The sequence below is a fragment of the Zosterops lateralis genome (assembly GCF_965231275.1).
Source record: "Zosterops lateralis genome assembly, chromosome: 4".
In the NCBI taxonomy this organism is placed as follows: Eukaryota; Metazoa; Chordata; class Aves; order Passeriformes; family Zosteropidae; genus Zosterops; species Zosterops lateralis.
In genome coordinates this window covers 34,770,886-34,788,867 of record NC_139765.1, presented here as the reverse complement: position 1 = coordinate 34,788,867, position 17,982 = coordinate 34,770,886, and the positions used below count along the sequence as shown (strand labels likewise).

The 17,982-nt window shown below is 35.4% G+C and overlaps 1 protein-coding gene across 8 annotated transcripts in view; it reads left to right on the top strand.

Annotated features, from left to right (window-relative positions):
- The window catches only part of PTPRQ (protein tyrosine phosphatase receptor type Q), a 124,611-nt gene that overhangs the window by 29,531 nt on the left and 77,098 nt on the right, over positions 1-17,982 (top strand). For 7 of the 8 annotated variants that reach the window (XM_083859429.1, XM_083859426.1, XM_083859425.1 and 4 more), the window contains 12 exons: positions 404-653; positions 1,796-1,924; positions 2,675-2,821; positions 4,565-4,737; positions 7,110-7,320; positions 9,046-9,198; positions 9,315-9,494; positions 10,308-10,415; positions 12,816-13,097; positions 13,528-13,710; positions 14,396-14,497; positions 16,714-16,834. In XM_083859429.1, the coding sequence (XP_083715555.1) occupies positions 404-653; positions 1,796-1,924; positions 2,675-2,821; positions 4,565-4,737; positions 7,110-7,320; positions 9,046-9,198; positions 9,315-9,494; positions 10,308-10,415; positions 12,816-13,097; positions 13,528-13,710; positions 14,396-14,497; positions 16,714-16,834 (2,039 nt within the window). The remainder of the gene's footprint in view (positions 1-403; positions 654-1,795; positions 1,925-2,674; positions 2,822-4,564; positions 4,738-7,109; positions 7,321-9,045; positions 9,199-9,314; positions 9,495-10,307; positions 10,416-12,815; positions 13,098-13,527; positions 13,711-14,395; positions 14,498-16,713; positions 16,835-17,982) is intronic. The other variant, XM_083859427.1, reaches the window with a different exon arrangement.

Genomic DNA, 17,982 nt, shown 5'->3' with positions numbered 1-17,982 from the left:
GATTAAAAAACTCTGGTCTGCTTTTATCTGTGATGTTTGGATATGTATATGTTGTACATGTGTGTTCACATACCTACAACATATGTGATGCAAAAGGACCTCGCTAGGGAACTTCTTTTCAAGAGACTGAAAGCTGAAAGTGGAAACTGGGAATAATTAAATGGAACCTAGAGAGATGCTTCTGTTCAGTCAAATTTGAGATCTTTTTGAATAAGGCAGGACATTATAACACTGTCTCTAACAGGATGCGTTACCAGTCTGCCTAAATTTGGAAACTGAGGTACAAAAAGGAGAATCAATTTAGGGTAATTTTTTCAAAGATGGTCTGCCTTTTTTATCTACTTATACTTACAATTATTGGTTATAGATGCACCTTATTATGTTTCATATTTTCTATTTACAGGATAAGAGTGAATCTTTTTTGTGGAGTACTACCACTCCTTCAAGTACTTCTGGGAAATCTACAATTTTTTCACAGACTACAGTGACACCGAGTACAGAGGCACCAAGTCAAATGAGCTCTGTTTGGAGTGAACCAATCAGTTTTGTTGTAACCAACCTCAGGCCATACACCACCTACCTTTTTGAAGTCTCTGCAGTTACCACTGAAGCAGGCTACATCGACAGTGCAATTGTCCGGACACCAGAATCAGGTGCATTAAATAAATATGGCTTTAAAATGGCAATAAAGTTCTCAGATTTTTGTGAAAAACTTCAAAATACAGGTGTGATTTTCTGCTGCAAGATACTTTTATCCTAATCTGTCTTTATCTGCATCATGCTTTTGTATTTTCATGATCATTTAATTTTACCTGATGGAATCAATTGAAAATGTATATATATATATTTATGTATCTAATATTGCACAGTGAGTGAGAGTTCACTTATTGTTAGGAGTCAAAGATACCAAAATTATGCTCAGGATAGATCAAAGTTTATGAAAAACTGAGGACAATTTAAGAACTGCATATAATAGAATAATGGTAGAAGAATTGAAAATAAAGATGAAGGGGATAGCTGTCAGGAACAATATTCTAAAATTATGAGGTTTGTGGACATAGAAATGTGCTTAAAGTTTTGCCTTTGTAGAGAAATAAGAATAATAAAGAAAACTCCTGTACTTATGTTGCCAATCTGCACCTATTGCAGAAAGATCTTCAGTGCTGAAGAAATCTTGAGGCACTAGGTGAAGTTGATTTTTGATTACTTGCAATGCACTGACAAATTGGAATTGGAAACAATGGTCCATGAGTAGCACTTTTATAATGGCTTAGGTAGTGGGAACACTGTTAATAGAGCTACAGAAAAAAGGCATTCCAGAGGAATATTATTCTGGCTTTCTGGCTTTTTCTAGTACGTAATTCTTTTGCTTGACGTGGTTTGATGTTACTTGGTTCCCATTCATACTAAATAGATGGCACTGTTCAGATAAAAAGAAATTATATTTCTTCCTAGAAATGTTCAGTTATTGATAGAATTTCAATAGCCTTAGTCTGCTGCTGTGTCTAGGGTTAATGAAATTTTGGTCCATTTCCTTTCTAATGATTTCAGGGCTAATTTCCAATTTATTTTTGACCTTTGTCTCTTAGAGATTATTTTAATGCTATCAACAATCTTGATACCTTTGCTGAGAATTACCTTAAAACAGAAATCAAGTAATTTTCATGACATGTTTTTATGGCTTCCCTTCAGAATATTTCATGTTTATGTTTAAAATTATTTGCCTGATATGGTGTTCTTGGACATCCTAATGTAAAGTATTTTATGTTCAAAGAGTTTTTCAATATTGTTTAAGTTCCAGAAGACCCACCACAGAATTTTGCCAAGAGCAACATTACAGCAAAGTCTTTCTCTGTAATGTGGGACCCACCAGCCATAGTAACAGGGAAATTTAGTTACAGAGTTGAGCTGTATGGACCATCTGGTAAGTCAGAGTTGATGTTGCCATTTTGTTTGATTTTTTTTTGTGATTATTTCCTTACACATTCTTCTGGGCCTGCCAATCAAAAATACATTTTCAAAAGCAGTGTTATGTATCCCTATTTACTATTACATGTTTTAATGGTTTGTAGATTAATTTTAAGGTAAAAGTCAGTCTATCACAAGGAAGAGTATAAAGTAAATTCACATTAGATATTCCTAAGAATGTAGAAAATCAACTTCTCCTCAGTCTTTCAGGAGATGACAGGTTAAGCACAGCTGAATGGCTGTGCTTATATATCCAAATCATTCTGTACCTTTATTTTTTCTCTTTCTGTTAAAGATTTCTGGAGAATTTTACTTCTCATGCAGTATACAATAAACTCTTAAGTCTGTTTTGATTTTTTTTGCAATTTTTTTTGGGCTCAGACATGTATATATACAGAAGTTATAGAAATGCCTGTAGTTAAGTAAGACATAAGCTGTATTCTAATGTTTTTATGGGCCCACACAGGAAAAATCAGACACCTTTTTTTTTTAATCTCTTCCTCTTAAAACTCACACCTCCTTGCAGTGGCTTGTTTGGTTGGTTGGTTTGTTGTTTCATTCCCCATATATTCAGCATTATTCCACTGAAGCTGATTCCCGGTTACCTTTTCCCCAAACAAATTGGTCCTTTCATTGGTTCATCATACTGGAAAGTAGCCATAGAGTGTTTCTGTTTTAGACCTAAAATCTCTGGCTTTAATTCCAGGTCACGTTCTGGATAACAGTACAAAAGACCATAAGTTTGTGTTCAGTAACCTTGTGCCGTTTGCGACATACGAGGTGTATGTCAGCGCTGAGACAAGTGCTGGGCTGGGGCCAAAGACCAACCTCACTGTTTTCACTCCTGCAGATGGTGAGTAAGCTCAGAGGGGCAAAACAAAGGCATTGAAAGTGATAAAGGGCTTCAGCTTTCCCTTCAGAGCCTTTAAGGTACTTCACAAAGGAGAGAATGGATATAAGAGCACTACGAGAGATGAAAAAGATGACAAATAGAAAAGAATTCAGCTGAATATCACTATGTAATTTATTTCTTTGTTTTTGTCAAGTTCATACTCTGTCGGTATATTTGTCTGCTATCATAGGCCTTCAGAGATTGTGAAAGAAATGTAGTTTCTTTCTCAATGAAAGTAGTTAATTTCAGACACAGTAATCGAGTGGCAGGGCCCCCTGTCCCCCGTTAGATGGCAGCAAGAGGAAAGGAAGAGCAGCGCAGGTTGGCGCTGCTGCCTCGTTCAGCCCCACGGTCCTCATGGAGCCTCTCCTTTGACTCATTCCCACCACACCCGAGGGCCATCCCCGCCTCTGATGGAGCCACCCTCACCAGCCACCGTGGCTCTTGTCCCAGTACAGCCAAGTGCTCGGTTCTGCCTCTGAGACCTTCGGTTCTGTGCTCTGGGCTTTGGGGTCCCAAATAGTCGTCTCACCAGGTCAGAGTCCCCGGCTGCGTGGATTAGTCTTACATGTGTATGAGATTGTATGGGATTCTTGGTCATCATTTGAGGATGCAAGCAAGAAAAACTGATTTTGGTGTGCAATAGAGAGGCAGTTTCAAGATGGTTATTTCTGTCTTATGCCATACAGTACAAACTTAGAGAATCTCTGCCTCAGGGACGTTGGCAGTGTTTGTTGTCAAGGTGTAGCACTGGGAGGAAAACCTATCTTTATTTATTGCATTCTTTCCCGAATGATCTGCTTTTGGCAGCTCTCAGAGACAGTTTCCAGAGATGACCTACCTAAATACAGTCACTCATTCTCATCTTGTGTTGAAATGCACTGTTAGAAGCCAAAGGGAATTTTGGTGTGTTTGGGGTTTTTTTTCAGCATAATATAGAGGGTTTTATTTTAATGCCAAATCCAAAAATCCTTGTCATGCAAGTAATTTCAAAATTGTCTTTTATTGAAGTGTATTAGGAAAAAAACCTCTTTTTTGTATCAAATCTGAATGTCATTCTATTGAATATAAATGCATTTTATCTCTGGTGGTCCTATGGAAATGATAATATAATAAAGACTGGATGTTTAAAGAGGAAATTATATAAACGATATAATTTCTATCTATAATTGCTATAGATATATATATTATATCTATAATTACACACACATAGAAATATATATAATATAAATAAAATTATGTAAACCTAAATAAGATTAAAGAAGCCTTTTGTAAAAGGGACATTAATAAGCTGTATCATATTAATTGTTTTTCCGAGCTCTTTACTTCATTCTAGTATGGATTTGATGATTTTCGAGCTAACCTTTCAAGTATACTTAAGATTCTATATAGGAAAATAGCAAAGGTCTGCTTGATTCCAATCAAGAGTAGATTCAATCCTCAGTAGAGCTGTCCTGGTTTACATCATCTTAGTCTCTGACCATACTCATAAACATCTTATGCGTTAAAAGAAGTGTACATATTTTTAGAACTGTAACTTGTTTGCTAAGAAAACATGTGAAGTAAGTCTCTACCCTGCACAGGGTCAACTGAGAAGATAAGGATATGAAATTTGATTGTCTATTGTACTTTTTATACAGTGCTGAAAAACTTTGTAATAATCATAAACGTTTAATGAACTCAAATTTCTTCTTGAATATTTAGTCCCAGGTGCTGTATCAGATCTACAAGTGGCAGAAGTGGAAGCCACATACATAAAAATCATTTGGAGGAAGCCACAACAACCGAATGGAATCATTACCCAGTACAGAGTTAAAGTAGATGTGCAGGAAACACTTGTCACTCTGGAAAACACTATTCTTACAGATAAAAATAAGGTATTATTTTCTTTTTTTTTAATATGTATTTTATGTTAGATTGAATTTGCTCTCTGCCTTATCTGACATTTACAGAATGTGGAACTAGCTCCCACGGAGGATTTGTCAATATTTTTAAAAGCCAGCTTCCTCAGTCCACTCTCTTTCTCTGACTGGCTTTCAAAAAGATTCCAATAATGTTGTTTCCACAACATGAAAAAATAAATCATTCTGATGGAATGATCCAGCTGCTGAAGGCAGGAAGCCACAGCCCACAGTTTTGTCCTTCTGAGTCCTTGACTTCTTTTCAGCATAGAGTGGCCAGACTATTAAGAGTAAAGATTTGGGTGCCTAGATTGATACACAGCCACTCTGTCAAATCTCTAGAAGACGTGGGTATGAACCCTGTGAATTCAGCAGAAATATCCAAAGGCTGGTTAAGTGTTCTACTAGCAAGGCAGACAGGCTTAGACTTCCTGCCTCCTTTTGTATCCTTAGGTTCACATGTGAGATGCTACATGCTTAACTCCATGCTGTGGTTACATACTAAGGATATCTTTGCACATCTATGGGATCAAATCTCTTAGGGGACTTCGACTGTCAGTCTAGCTTCTGCATTTTGTGTGCTGATGTGCTTTATATGCTTAGAGGAGCAGCTCTGAGTATGCAGCACGAAACTGTAGACCCCAACTGTAGACGTCAAACATTCAGCTCAGGATTGAATTCTTTCTGAGGTAGGGCTTTTTGGGCTGAATTTTGAAAACAGGTGTCCAAAGTCTGCATATTTTTTTTATTTTTTCAGTGATGTCTTTCACTGGATCTGAATTGGAATCTAAGTTTTTGATGTAGAGCTCAAGGAAGGAGCTCACTTTCAAGTTGAGCGATATATATTAAATAGAGCCCTGGAGTCAAATGTTAAATAAGGAGCAAGGGGAAAAAAAGTTAGGATAAGGATCCATTCATTAGACCAGGCAGGCATCCTTGGAAAAAAAAAGTATATAAATCTGTAATTAAAGATTGTATCATCGTCCAGACACAAAAAAGTTAAAGTAGTCTGCACAAAAATGTTTTAGTTATGGAATTTTGTAATTTTTGAGTTCTTACTGTAGTATCATTGCTGCTTTATTATAATTTATTGAATGTAATTTTCTAATTAAAAACCAAAGCAAATCATAAAGAATCCTGCTTTTTCTAGAACTGCATTGACCACAGCTTAGAGCAGCTACAGGACTTGAACTGGCAGACCCACAGTGCTAATGGTACTCAATAACCAGTAGCAATAAAAAGCTGTTGTCTTACATGTGGAAAATCCTAAGCAAAAAGTATTTCCATGTGGCCTACTATTTTTCTGTAAAATGCTGGTGAATATGAGTCATACACAGGTTTTACTTCTTGGTACTCCAGGTGAGATTGATGCTCTATCTGTGCCTGTGGCTAATGTACCTCATGTTAAAGGACTAAAAAAGTGGTTTTGCCCTTTCTCTACCCAGAGTCCATAGAGAGAGGACTAATGTGCATTAGTTACACCACTATAAAATCATCTCTTTCTGGCAATGAGATGGGCCATATGTGTGAGTGGGGAGTGTTCCCGATGACAGCAGAACAATTCAGAGATACTTGAGTCCTGGATTTGGTCTCAGATTTTGAAGGGGCGTGAAGATCTGGTGCTAGCACACCATTTTGTACCAATGCTCTAGCCTCTCTTCTCTTTTCTGCTTTCGTTTCTCCTCTCGTTGTTGTTCTTGCTCCGCTTATATCTGCCGCCACCCCTTTCCAATGTTTGTTCTTTGCGTTTTCTGTCCTACGGGCCCCATGTCACTTACCTCCCTTTCACTCTTCCTTTTCACATATATATCCCCTTATTTCTATCTCCCCTTTATTTAATTAGCTTCTGGTTTTCTCCCTCTCCTCTTATTCCCTCTCAGAGTTCTAGTCAGCCTGCTAATCCTTTTCTTGAGGGACTGGAAGGGCCTCTTGTTTTCAGTGCTTGCTAATTTCTTTCAGGATATAGTTAGTACAATAAAATCTCCCAAGTTCAAATTTGTATCTATTCAATATAGCTCCAAAGATATAGCTTTAAAATGAAAGGCCTTACTTTAAAATCACCACCTTAATATAAAATATGTATTTTAAATTTTTTTTTGAAGAAGAGGTGTTTGGTTAAACAGTAAGCAGAATAAAATGTTGTAGGCTACTGGCAGCTGAACATTTTTATGACAAAGATTATATTTTTAAATTATTCTAATGACCAAAAATGTTTGTATGCCAACATTTATATACTACCTCTATGCATGCACAAACATTCAAGCATTATATCTATATTATATAGAAATTTAATTATATAATTTAGTGATTACTAGGTTTGTAATTCTTTTTATATTTCTTATTTATAGTATCTGATTGATTCTTTGGAACCATACACAATAAATGAAAATATCAAAACAACTTCTCCCCTTTGGAATTCAATGGAAGCAGACGATTTGTATGAAGGTTCAGCTGAAATGTTTTCCAGCATTCAGACAACTTCTCCAGTAACATTTACAAGTGTATCTGGTGATAATTTGCCTGATATAAATGGAGCTGCAGAACTACATTCTGCTTTGGGTAAGATATTTTAGGGTATCTTTCTACCTGCTTCTTTGTTCTGAAGGACCCCCATCACTGTCCCAGATATGATCTTTAGCACATGGTTCAAGCAAATTATAAATGGGTCATTTGCTGGAGTCAGATTTTTTTTACTACCAAATAACCTTCTGAAGCAAATGGGAATGCCACACAGGCAGGAACTAGCCCCTTGTCACCCAGCTGACCTTCTTCCTAGTGAAAGGAGCCCCCGAAAGCCATCAGCCAAGCTGCATAGACAATCAGTTATTACAGTTGCCAAAGCAGGTGTGATTGTCAGGGATTAACATATCTCCAAGCCCTTCAGAGACCTTGATTTCTCTAAGCCTTTTGACTAATAGGTTTTCAAATGTCAGTGAAGGTAAATAGGTCAAAAAGTTACAACTTTGCTATATGGGTTACAAACAGGTGGAGATGACCCCATGACATGGTGATGTCATTAGTGAGTACACTTGTTCTGTATTATCAATGGACCACTGTTTCTTTACCATGTATGGATATTTACAAATCATTAAGCAGCCCTCAGCTGACAGGCAGGGATTTCAAATATCACTCTAAATTTTTACAGTGTTTTTATGGTGGGGAGAAAATAATGTTGTTGTTTTTGTTTTTTGGGGTTTTTTTTAATGATTTAAATAAGTCACTGAATTAATGTATATGCACTAGTATTTAAACCTCACATTTTAATCCATTATTTTAAATGACAGTGGATATTTTCTGTGCTATGTTAATCCTGAAAGATCTTCTTTGTCATACACAAGAAATGTACAATGTTTTAAATGTAAATCTTCTTTTTATGGTCTCATTCAGTTTGAGGTATTGAGTGCTAAAAGAAGTCTGTGCTGCTGAAAATTTATTTCAGCCAGTGTTTGTTGTGGTCTACCATACAAGTATTATTTTATAGGAGTTATTATAGTAGTTAAAGCTGTTGACAGCCAAATTTTTGACAGGTTCTGCTGATTTTTCAATGCCTTCATTTTAATGCCCTTCTCACTGAGCTCTGAGCTTGATATTCAGGTATGTGAAGAACACACACCTTTTCATGTTGCATTGGCATAATGACTGCTTTATAGCAGACGGTTTTGGCTAACACAGGTTGAATTGTGTTAGCTAACACGGCTTTGGCTAACACAGGCTGACTTCGAATTTCATTGTAAGTGCACCAAAATCTCTTTGTGGTCATGGTTTCATCATTCTACTGGCCACAACTCTTCTACTAAAAATACCAGCATGAAGGGATCTGTGAAGGCAGCCTTTCCAAGTACTATTGTTCTAGCACCACTGGGAGGGCTTGGAAGAGGGAATCTGTCTTTCTCAAATAAAAATATTTAAAACTCTTTAAAAGCTCCATCAGTCTAGGAGCCATTGTTCTGAAATCACTGAAGAGATTAGGGCTTATACAAAAGTACCCTTTTCTAGCTTCTAGGGGATTATTCACAAAACCTCACAATTCTACTTGTTGCTCATTCATTTTTTCACTTAGGCCAATCTATCTATTGTACACATGAAAATGGACCTATAATACACTCTCCTTTAGGGAGTTAAGAGGTAGAATGTAGACTTTTCTTTATATTTTTATAATTGACATGAAAATTAATTACTTTAGAATAAAATAATTCCAGGTTGCCATGCCAAAGTGAGTTTAGAATGCATAAGAAATAAAATGACTTTATGAGTAAGTAGCTGTTTCTCTCTATTTACTCACAGATAATCAGTACAACATTGACATATTGGCTGAAGAACTGTCATATGCTATAAAGGGCCTCACACCTTTCACAGATTACACAATTAGTGTGTCCGCGTTCACTGATGTTGGAGAAGGACCACCATCAGTTCTTACAGTCAGGACACATGAACAAGGTAAATTGTAAATCTGGTATTATCAAAGTTAACATACATGACTTAGTTCACTGAATGTTTGAACTGTTTTACTAATTATATTTACTTACTGTTATGTTTTTATATTTTTGTTTAAGTCCCAAGCTCAGTAGAAAATATATCTTACAAGAATATTAGCTCTTCCTCTATCTTGCTGTATTGGGATCCTCCAGCAAATCCCAATGGGAAAATCATTCATTATACTGTTTATGCAATGGAACTGGATACAAAAAGAACATTTCATGAAACAACTTCAAACAACAGCTTACTCATGACAGGTACAATGTCATTTGATTAAAAAAAAATGCAAAAATTTAAGCTTGTACATTTTAGAAACTTTTTCCCCCCCAATTTTATATGATGTTGCCATTTGATATGTATTTAGATCAAATCTCACACATTCACATGTCCACAAGCACACAACAAAACTGCATGTGAAAACAAGGTTGGGACACTACTCAGACTTGTTTACTGTGGAGGAATATGTAGGATATGTGAGATGGGAGAAGAGAACTGGTTAAGATAAACAGTAATTTTTGAAATGGTACAAGAAGTAGTTAGTGAAATGAATTTCTCCTTGGAATATATGCCTCAGTCTCCTGTGTCCCCATAGGAAAATATTCCTAAATTGTCAAGTTTTTTTTCACAATTGAATTTTTTTCACAGTATTTGTCTGACATTAATAAAATTTTCTTATTTTAAGGTGGTAATTTTTTATAGTAATTGAAGCAAACACAATAATAATGGAGTTTCCCTTATTAATTGATGTTAATCAGAATAATACATACAGACTAAACCCCCATATTTGGATGTTTATATATGACATCATTTGATGTCCTTGACAAATTCTTTAAGCTATTTACAGTGTTGAAGCCAGTTGACTTACTTCAAAATCTGCTGATTTAACTGCATGCCTGTTTGACTGCCATCAAATAAATGGTATTGTACATATTCTTTTTGGGGACAAGGGTGTATAAAAAACTCTCAGCACAGTATCCAGTACTATAGTTTTATAAGTAGCTATGACAAAAGAAGTCAACAGTCTTGTTTATGATGTTAAGAGTCAAGATTTTTTAAATTAATTTTTTCAGGTTTAAAAAAGTACACAAATTATAAAATGAGAGTGACAGCCTCCACTGCAGTTGGAGAAAGTGCTTTGTCTGAAGAGAATGATGTTTTTGTGCGAACCCCTGAGGACGGTAATATGTTGTTTGCAATGATGATTTATTTTCTGTACTGAAGTTTGTGTTTGTTCAAAAAGAAGGCTGGCACATACGAAAAAGAGGGAACAGAGTGTATAAATAAAACCAATGTTGAAATTATTAGTCTTCTATCAGTCAGTGACTTCATTCAGACCATTTTTTGGTAAGTGCTAAAAAAATAATAATGAAAGCTGCGGCATGACCTGCAATCAACTAATTTCAAATGCGATAGACAAATGGAAAGAAAGCTGCAGACCTGCAGCTCTCTCTCTCTAAACAATATGTCCCTTGCACTCATCTAAATCATAACCTTTGTGACTCTATTTTATCTTCTTTATTTTTGTTATCATGTGCAAATTAGGTTGGTTTTGAAGCATATGGACATTTCAACAATTCAGAGGCCATATTTCAATTTGTAGGCAAAGATGCTGATAAAGTGAAGTGTTTTTTTAATGCTGAATATAATAAGCAGTTGTTTTTGTATAAGTTTTATTAATTTTAAGACTGGTCAATAATTTTAATGTCAGGTATAATACTACATCATGAAGGTTTTTAGTCTTATTTTCTTACTTGCAAGGCAGTTTTAACCCAATAAGGTATTGGGGCAAGAGCTGGAGTTGTCATTGGCTTCTGCAATGAAAACATGGAATTTCATTTGCAGACTAGAGCCATGAATATTAGTCTTTTCTTGTTTGTAGCAAGTTTGTATTTTCACTGGTTTCAGCAAAGTTATTTCCAGGTTTACTGAAATAATACAGAGGGTGATTGGCCAATTGTTGTTTATCTCTCTCATTTTCAAATGTACTACAATAGAAGAAACATAATCGAGTGTCAATAAAGCAGAAAAAAGAACTACAGGATTATAAATCATGGGTATTTATGAAGCTTAGGTGATTTGAATAACCACACAAAATATCAGTTAAGTGGTGAAACTTAAAATAGTTGCAAATATTTTTAAAATTTTCATTCTCCTATGCTGTTATTTTTTTACAGAAGAAAGGCATATCACAAGAACAGAAAATTTCTTATATAAATATTCTTTTCTCTGAAAGCTTACAATCCCTTGCTCGTGAATGTTAAAGAAATTTTTCAGAGTTGAGTTTCTCTGTTCAGAGCCAACAGTCAATTGATCATTCATTCATAAAAGAGCTATGTAAGGCTTGAGGAAACTAGTGAGAAACCCACCAAAAATTCTTGCCTTTTTATAAGGCTATGCATAATTGTTTATCTTTTCCTTCTTGTTTTTTAGCTTTCCTGAAGTAATTCAGGCTGAGATTCATGTGTCCTAATTTTAGCCAACCTCAGAACAGAAATGTGTTTGACTCTTGAAAAGACAGATATCTCCAAATAAAAGATTCACTACAACTGTCTTAGATAACTTGCATTAGGATGGAAGAAACTAGGCTGTTGCATTTAAATATTTTACCATGCAAGATAAATGGCAAAATGCATTTCAATTAAAAATTAAACTTCTTCACATGGGAAATATTCGTGTGGGTAGTCCTGTCATCCAGAGAGCAGTGATCTGTTACAGTTAACACTTTCATGTGCTCAGAAATCAGAAATGAAAATTATTTGTGAGACCTTCTAGGCAAAAAAATTCATAATGAATTCTGAAATATCTGCAAGTGGATATTTGTACACAAACTGAATCATAGGATCCTGAGTAGGTAGTGTATATTTATCGTGATTTTACAGATTATTTCAGGGGTGAAGTGGTGAAGCCATCAGAGGAATCAAAGTTGACATTCAGAGCTGATTTTATTCATAAGTGCAGCCCACTCAGTCCTTCAACACTTCCATCCCTTATTAGCTCCCTGGAGTCACATGAACTCATACATTGCCAGTAGATTTAGGCATGCACCACCCTGGAGATGGACTTGTTTTGTGCTTGACCTTCACACCAGAGTACACAAGATTTACACAGGGTTCACTAAAGGAAATTTAGTTACCGTGCATACAGTCCCTTTCTTGGTTCAATTGTTGATTGACTGAAGCACCAAGGGTAGTTATTTACATAGAAAACAGTAAGAGGACATTATTCCAAATTTAAAGAACTCACTATGAGGAAGACAATGAGAGGATTTGAGGGCTCAGTCTGAATGAGATTGGTAGAGAGAAGTATTTTTTTTCTTAATAAGTGCAGATAGAGTTAGAAGAAATTCCAGAAAAGTTAGTGTCATAATACAAAAAGATGCCTAGTTTTACGAATGGAAAAGACACATACCAAAATGAACTGAGATAAAAACAGGTAAGGCTTTTTGAGAAGGTGAATGAGGAAATGAGTGTAGCCCATTTGGTACAGCTAGGATCCAATGCCAGGATCCAATAGGTTTATGATCTCTGTCCTGTATTCAATTATTTGGAAAGGTTTTTTTCCTGATTTCTGTGTTACAGAACCAGATTCGCCACCTCAAAACTTAGAATTAATTAATGTAACTGCAACAGAAATAAATCTGAGATGGTTACCACCTGAGCAGCCTAATGGTCTCATAACTCACTATGAAGTTCTGTACAGCTATTCCAACGATATTTTTATTAAAAATGCCTCATCTACAAGTATATCACTAAGTGAAATGAAGCCATATACTCTCTACAGTATCTCAGTAAGGGCATTCACCAGACTTGGCTATGGGAATCAGTCGTCCTTTCCGCTTCTGGTCAGAACTTCTGAAACAGGTGAGTATCTTTTAAAAAATGAAAATTTTTGACAAGAAGTTCCTTTATTATAACTTTTGATGGCTGGGAGATAAGTTTTAATAGTTTTAGAAGTATTTGCTTACAGGCCTGCAGTGGGGGAGCCAAGCTGAGGCTGGGCTGCCATGTCAGGAAGGGACTGGATGCAAGTGGGTCCATGGCCAAGCACAGCCATGAGAACAATGAAGCTGAATTAAGATGATTTCTATAATTTTTTTTTTAATTACCTTGTTGGTACTGTGTGTGTCTAAGTGATTTTGATCTTCAAATTCAGCCTCTTTTAAAATGCATCTCATAAAAACATAAGATAAAAATCCAAATGTTTACAATATGTTTCATTGAAACCGGTTTATAAAATTTCTTTCAAAATCAATGAAGCTGACTGAAATCTTCTATCATTTTTTTCTTCTAGTTCCTGATTCTGCACCAGAAAACATAACCTATAGAAACATCTCATCCATGGAAATTGAATTATCATTTTTTCCACCATCCATTCCCAATGGAATCATACAGACCTACACAATATATCTCATGAGGACTAATGGGACTGAGCAAAGAGTTATAAACACTACTCTTCTGACACTACGTATTACAGGCCAGTATATAATGATCTGGAACTTATGGCAACTGTGAGATTTTCTGAGAAGCATGTGACAGACAGACAGATATATTAGTTCATTGGTTGGACCTGATCCTTCTTGCCATTACAGAAAGTTTTTTACTCCCTGTCCTGAGAAATAACTTGTGACCTGTCATAATGTGGTGAAATGGTTGAATGGTAGAGCCTCTAACATATATCTCACTGTATTTTAGATGTTTAAAGTACAAGAAACTGCAATAGATATCTTTGCAGACCTATCATTATAACAAAGTAAGCCCTCAAGTCACCTGTGTATGTTTCTGATCTTATTCTAGATAAAAAAATTTCTTTTTCCATTCACCTTTGCATCTTTTCCTAAGTTCTGTCATTATTGCTGGGGCATGGCACAGCAATTAATGCTGGGAGCTCAGTACTTTCACTGCTACTTTTTCAGAGTACAGCCAAGGACAAACTGCAAAGCATTCTAGGAATGTGAAGTATAAACTGGTAATTAGGGTTTGCCCCTTCTTTTGCAAAATGTTTTGTGTTTCAAGCTCTCCCGATGCTTATTTCAGTCTCTAATGACACAGATCAGTATGGTAGGCTTATTCACTGTTTCAAAAATACTTACAGTCCATTAAAAAAAATAATTTGTCCTATTGAATGGTTTTTTTATTGAATTATTCTTTTTTTTGTTTAGATTTAAATAAATATACAGAATATACTGTAGAAGTGTCTGCTAGTACCAGAATGGGGGAGGGTGTTCATAGTTCACCTCTGCATATACTAACTGATGAAGATGGTAAGTCAGAACAGAAGTTTCAGTGCATTATTTTCTACCTGCTTTATTAATTTACTCTTACACTTCATGTCAGATGTTTCTAAGTTTGATGCACTTTTGTTGGAAGTTACATCTCTCCATTTCTATCTGTATCTATGTATCTACACACAAACATATTTATCTCTTTATCCATCTATCTACCAATATATTTACCAGTACAAGCTGTATGAAATTTTGCCATTTTTGTGCAAGGATTTTTGATCTTACCAATATCTTATTACTCTGAAGAATCTTAATTTACTCATACTATTTTAATCTAATACATGACATGGTAGAATTAAATATTGTATTTGGTTTTTCAGTCATGTGAGAGCTGGGGAAAGGGAAAACCACAAAAAGGCAATTTGAATGGTCCAGGGATATTTCTGTGGGGTTTCTTGGGGGGAGATTTTTTGTATTAGTCTAAACAGATGCATGTACAGGTACACATAGATAGACATGAAATTATTGATAATATGAAAAGTCTGTCATCTGTAGCACTGGATTTCCAAATTGAGCTGGGGCATGTACAGCCTGAGGGTAGAACAATTATAGCTGTACTTTCAGTACACACTGTTGTTGTGCAAAGTTATCATTATCTAGTTATCTAGATTCTTCAGAGGAATCCTGAAAAAAAAAATCATAGCAATAATCTTAACTTAGGTGCTCTGAGTCACATTTTAGAAAAGGCTCTGTCTGTTCCTCTCCTTTGCTTCAGGAGGAAATCTCTGGGAACCTATCTAAAGTTGCATTGACACAAGCAACCCACCAGCCACACAGTCAGTAAAAAAAAAAAATTGCCCAAGAGTTCTGTTGCTGGAGCCAACTGAAAAGAGCTAGATTGGATAAATCCATTTTTTTTGCAGAGACTATTTTTATTTAGAGCTATGTGTTTTCTATTATTTAGCAAAAACCCCTAAACATTCTCTGAATAAGAATTGTGGAATGGACTAGATATATCAAAAAGATGACATTCACTGTATGACAGATCTTTTATTGTATAGCCACTGAGGATAATATAACAAGTAAAACACAAAATACAGCTGTCAACATTTTTCACTGGTAAATACACTCAGTGAATATTTGTTAATAAAAAATATAAAATCATTTTCTCTAAATATAAAGAGTTATAAACCCCTTATGCTGACTTTCAAGATAGTGAAAGGAACAAGAAGTGAAAAACAACAATATTTTTAATGCACCAAATGTTCTGTATCCACAGGAACACAGTGTTCCAAGGTTCAGACCAAATGTTTCATAGATTTGCTAATAGTTATGCTCATATTCTCAATTTTCATGCATGACTACAGCTATGACCTGAATTTTTAGTGCATGATGCTCTTTGGTTTAATTTGAGAAAAACAAATGTAATTCTAATATTACTTCATAGTGATACATAGGTCCATGAATCAACATGCAGCTAAAGATTCATTTCTCAGTAACATGCTGATAATAAAGCAGTATCATTTATGCATACATTAGTTATTTTTCCTCAGTAAAATTAATAAGAACCATAGAACAAAATCAAACGTGGTCTAACATTTTCATTTATTTACAATGGTTCCCTACAGAGTGGGGATACGGTGTCATCTAGGGATCATCTTAAAATTAATTTTAAGGATGTCAATGAATGTCTATCTTTTCTTTTGCCCTCGTGACTTGTTAAATGTACGAACGTGGTCCTTATTTGACAGAGGGAATAGATTTTATCGCTGTCTAGTATCCCACAATTTTATCATCTCTCAGTGGCATGCTTATTCACTTTTCCACCTTTTGGCACTTTGTATAATTCTTTACAGTACCTTTTTTTCCTCAGGGGAACTATTATGCTGTATTTTACATGTGTTCATATCTATAAAGTTCTTGCTTTTATTAGAAGGGAAAAAAAGTTACAGCAATGTACTTGGGCAGTAGGTGAATCGCTGTGACCTAGCCATTGCTCTGTTTTCTCATGAAGTACTTTTTCCATTGAATCACAGAAACAGATGTTCTAACACCACCATGCAAAATCTTCTTTTATCATCTGTCAGAAAAAGGAAAAGAAGCTGTCTCTTAACATTAGCTGATGCATACTCTACCAGTGTGGTACAAGGTTAACTTTCTACCACAGATAATTCAAAGCCTATTTAAGGATGCTGTGTATCCCACCAATCTTAGCTGTTTAACAAGATGTTGTGTCCTGTTCTCTCATTTTATAGCTCCAAGTTCTCCTCCACAAGCCCTCTCTGTAAAACAGTTGTTGGGTGTCACTGTGAAGTTGTCATGGAAACCTCCGCTGGAGCCAAATGGAATTATCCTCTATTACACAGTTTACGTCTGGTAAGATTTTGCTGGAAGTACTTCTGAGGATAAATGTTAATCTGTAACCTATCAGGAATGTTAGGTTTTGATTACATGTTTTGGGAGAACAAATATTCATCCAGCACTTAAGATACTGGAGTTTTTTTTATATGCAAATTCAGGGTAGCCAAAAACTGGAGAAACAATTTCAACATTTTGTAAGCATTTTCAACAATTTTTCCAAAGGTTATGCTATGGTAAGTCAATTCAGATTTAAACTAGAGCATGGTGCCTATTTTCATTATATGCCGATTAGGCCTGCTGCAAGGCAGGGCACAAACCCATGCAGAATTGTCAAGGAGATTTGAAATAGGCTTAAAATAGAGAACTATTGCCTCCTCTTAAAGACAGTGTGTAAAAGCCATATTCAGAGTTTTTGTATGTGCTATCAATTATGTCCACTGTTATATTTTGTATTTATTACATTCATAGCACACAGGTATTTTTAACAGATACTTTTTGTTTATTGTGTTCTAGTTTTTTCTATCTAAGCTTTTAAATTTTTTTTCCCCTGACATCCTCCGGTGATATTTTTTCACCTTTACAAAGGAGTTTTGTTACTTTAAAACTTACAGCTTCTGTCCTATTCCTTGCAAAATGTAGTTTGGTCTAGTGATGGGCATCTCTTCAAAGACCTGTAACTTCTACTGGGAATGAAAACATTTTTTATTGATCACTTTTAATATACTGCATTTATACTTTGCCATTTTATTGCCACTACTAAGGTGTAGGAAGCAAATACTAAAGTGCATGTTATAGGATGTGAACCAGACGTGAAAATCCTCAGTTTTTATGGGCATACTACTTTGAGCTTACATTATTTTATTATTATTTGACATTTTGGGGGTAGGGTTTGGCCTCGGTCACTACTGCTTTTTTTTTTCTAATTATAATTTCTAGTTAATTGATGATGAAGTGAAGAGGAGCAAGCTCTTCTTTCTAGAAAAGTTGAATTTATCTTCTCTTTTTAGTTCTACTCTACTGGGAATGTCTGTTGCTCTTTAAAATACGACTGTCCTCAACCTAGGGAAGAGTTACTTCATGATAAGGGCTATGATGCATACTGCATGATAGGGGTTTTGATGCATGCTGTGTTCAAGACTGGAGGTTATGCAACTTTTCATCCT